This window comes from Mandrillus leucophaeus, unplaced genomic scaffold (genome assembly GCF_000951045.1).
Source record: "Mandrillus leucophaeus isolate KB7577 unplaced genomic scaffold, Mleu.le_1.0 Scaffold129, whole genome shotgun sequence".
Taxonomy (NCBI): Eukaryota; Metazoa; Chordata; class Mammalia; order Primates; family Cercopithecidae; genus Mandrillus; species Mandrillus leucophaeus.
In genome coordinates, this window is record NW_012101243.1 from 1303732 (window position 1) to 1306056 (window position 2325).

The 2325-nt window shown below is 47.3% G+C and overlaps 1 protein-coding gene across 1 annotated transcript in view; it reads left to right on the forward strand.

The window, feature by feature from the left end:
• Window positions 1–2325, forward strand: part of NFS1 (NFS1 cysteine desulfurase) — a 34745-nt gene that overhangs the window by 21922 nt on the left and 10498 nt on the right. The window contains exon 9 of the mRNA XM_011972446.1: window positions 786–920. Coding sequence (XP_011827836.1) covers window positions 786–920 — 135 coding nt within the window. The remainder of the gene's footprint in view (window positions 1–785; window positions 921–2325) is intronic.

Sequence of the window (2325 nt, forward strand, 5' to 3'; positions counted from 1 at the left end):
GACGGGGTTTCACCGTATTAGCCAGGATGGTCTTGATTTCCTGACCTCGTGATCCGCCCGCCTCGGCCTCCCAAAGTGCTGGGATTACAGGCTTGAGCCACTGCGCCCGGCCTCTCTTACATTTTTCATCTCCTGTTACAATTTTTTTTCTTTTTCCACCCCGAAGTTTTTCTCAATCTAGTTCTCCTTATCTCTTCTCATAACCTTGTGAAAGTTTGTAGAGCAGTGGTTCTCAGACTTCATTGAGTATCACCTGGGAAGTTTGGGAAATATGATATCTGAGTCCCACATTCAGATATTCTGATTCACTAGGTCTGGGGGAGGAATAGAAAACATCTCAGGTGATTTTAATGTGGGTGATCTGTAGACCATGTTCTTTTTTTTTTTTGAGACAGAGTCTTACTCTGTTGCCCAGGCTGGAGTGCAGTGGCATGATCTCAGCTCACTGAAATCTCTGCCTTCCAGGTTCAAGCAATTCTCCTGCCTCAGCATCCTGAGTAGCTGGGACTACAGACATGTGCCACCAGACACAGCTAATTTTTATGTTTTTAGTAGAGACGGGGTTTCACCATGTTGGCCAGGCTGGTCTCAAACTCCCGACCTCATGTGATCTACCCGCCTCGGCCTCCCAAAGTGTTGGAATTACAGGCATGATCCACCATGCCTGGCCGATCTGTATACCATGTTCTGAGAAACTCTGCCCTAAAGGAAGGACCATGTTCTTCTCTCCATATCTTTTGTGTTGTAGATCTTTAGTGATTATTTGCGGAATGAATTTATCCCAGTGCCAGAGCTCTGATGGGGAGCCATTCTCCTGTGCCTTTTTTCAGGTTTGGAATTGGCCGCTTCACTACAGAGGAGGAAGTGGACTACACAGTGGAGAAATGCATTCAGCATGTGAAGCGTCTTCGAGAAATGAGGTATACATACTGTATCAGAGACCCTCTGGAAGAAACTATTGCTGTCTCCCCTCTTATCCTTAGGCTATGTGTTTACACTGTCAATACCAAAGTTCAAGAGTACTTGGATTTTAGGATTTAGAGATTCCACAAAGCAAGAAAGTGGATCTTCTTGGCTACTTGCCTTCACAATGAGAAAGCGTTTTTAAAAACTAAAGAACTAGGCTGGGCGCGGTGGCTCACGCCTGTAATCCCAACACTTTGGGAGGCTGGCCAAGGTGGGCAGATCACCTGAGGTCAGAAGTTCGAGACGAGCCTGACCAACATGGAGAAACCCCGTCTCTACTAAAATACAGAAAAATTAGCCGAGTATGGTGGCGCATCCCTATAATCCTAGCTACTTGGGGGGCTGAGGCGGGAGAATCGCTTCAGCCTGGGAGGGGGAGGTTGCGGTGAGCCAAGATTACGCCATTGCACTCCAGCCTGAGCAACAAGAGCCAAACTCTATCTCAAAAAAAAAATAATAATAATAAAATAAAGAACTAGATGAATACAGGTAATGCAGCTAGTATTTTTTTTTTTTTTCGAGACAAGTTCTTGCTCTGTCATCCAGGCTGGAGTGCAGTGGTACAATCACACCTCACTGCAACTTGCACCTCCCAAGTTCAAGTGATCTTCCCACCTCAGCCTCCCAAGTAGCTGGTACTACAGGCATGTGCCACCATGCCTGGCTAGTTTTTGTATTTTTTGTAGGGACGGAGTTTTGCTGTGTTGCCCAGGCTAGTCTCAAACTCCCGGGCTCAAGCAGTCCTCCTGCCTTGGCTTCCCAAAGTACTGGGATTATAGGCACAAGCCACTGCACCTGGCCCAGGTAGTATTCTTCATTATGATTATTATTATCTTTAGAGAAAGTGTCTCATTCTGTCATCCTGGCTGGAGTGCAGTGGCACAGTTGTAGCTCACTGTAACTTTGGACACTTGGGCTCAAGTTATCCTCCTGCCTCAGACTCCCAAGTAGCTAGGACTACGGTTGTGTGCCCCCACACCTAGCTAATTTTAAAAATACATTTTTTGTGGCCGGGCACAGTGGCTCACGCCTGTAATGCCAGCACTTTGGGAGGCCGAGAAGGGCGGATTGTGAGGTCAGGAGATCGAGACCATCCTGGCTAACATGGTGAAACCCCGTCTCTACTAAAAATACAAAAAACTTAGCCAGGTGTGGTGGCAGGCGCCTGTAGTCCCAGCTACTTGGAAGACTGAGGCAGGAGAATGGCATGAACCCAGGAGGCGGAGCATGCAGTGAGCTGAGATCGTGCCACTGCACTCCAGCCTGGGCGACAGAGTGAGACTCCGTCTCAAAAAAAAAAGAGCTAGCTCGTTAAAATCATAACAATCTCACAAAGTCAGTACTAGCGGCCCTATTTTG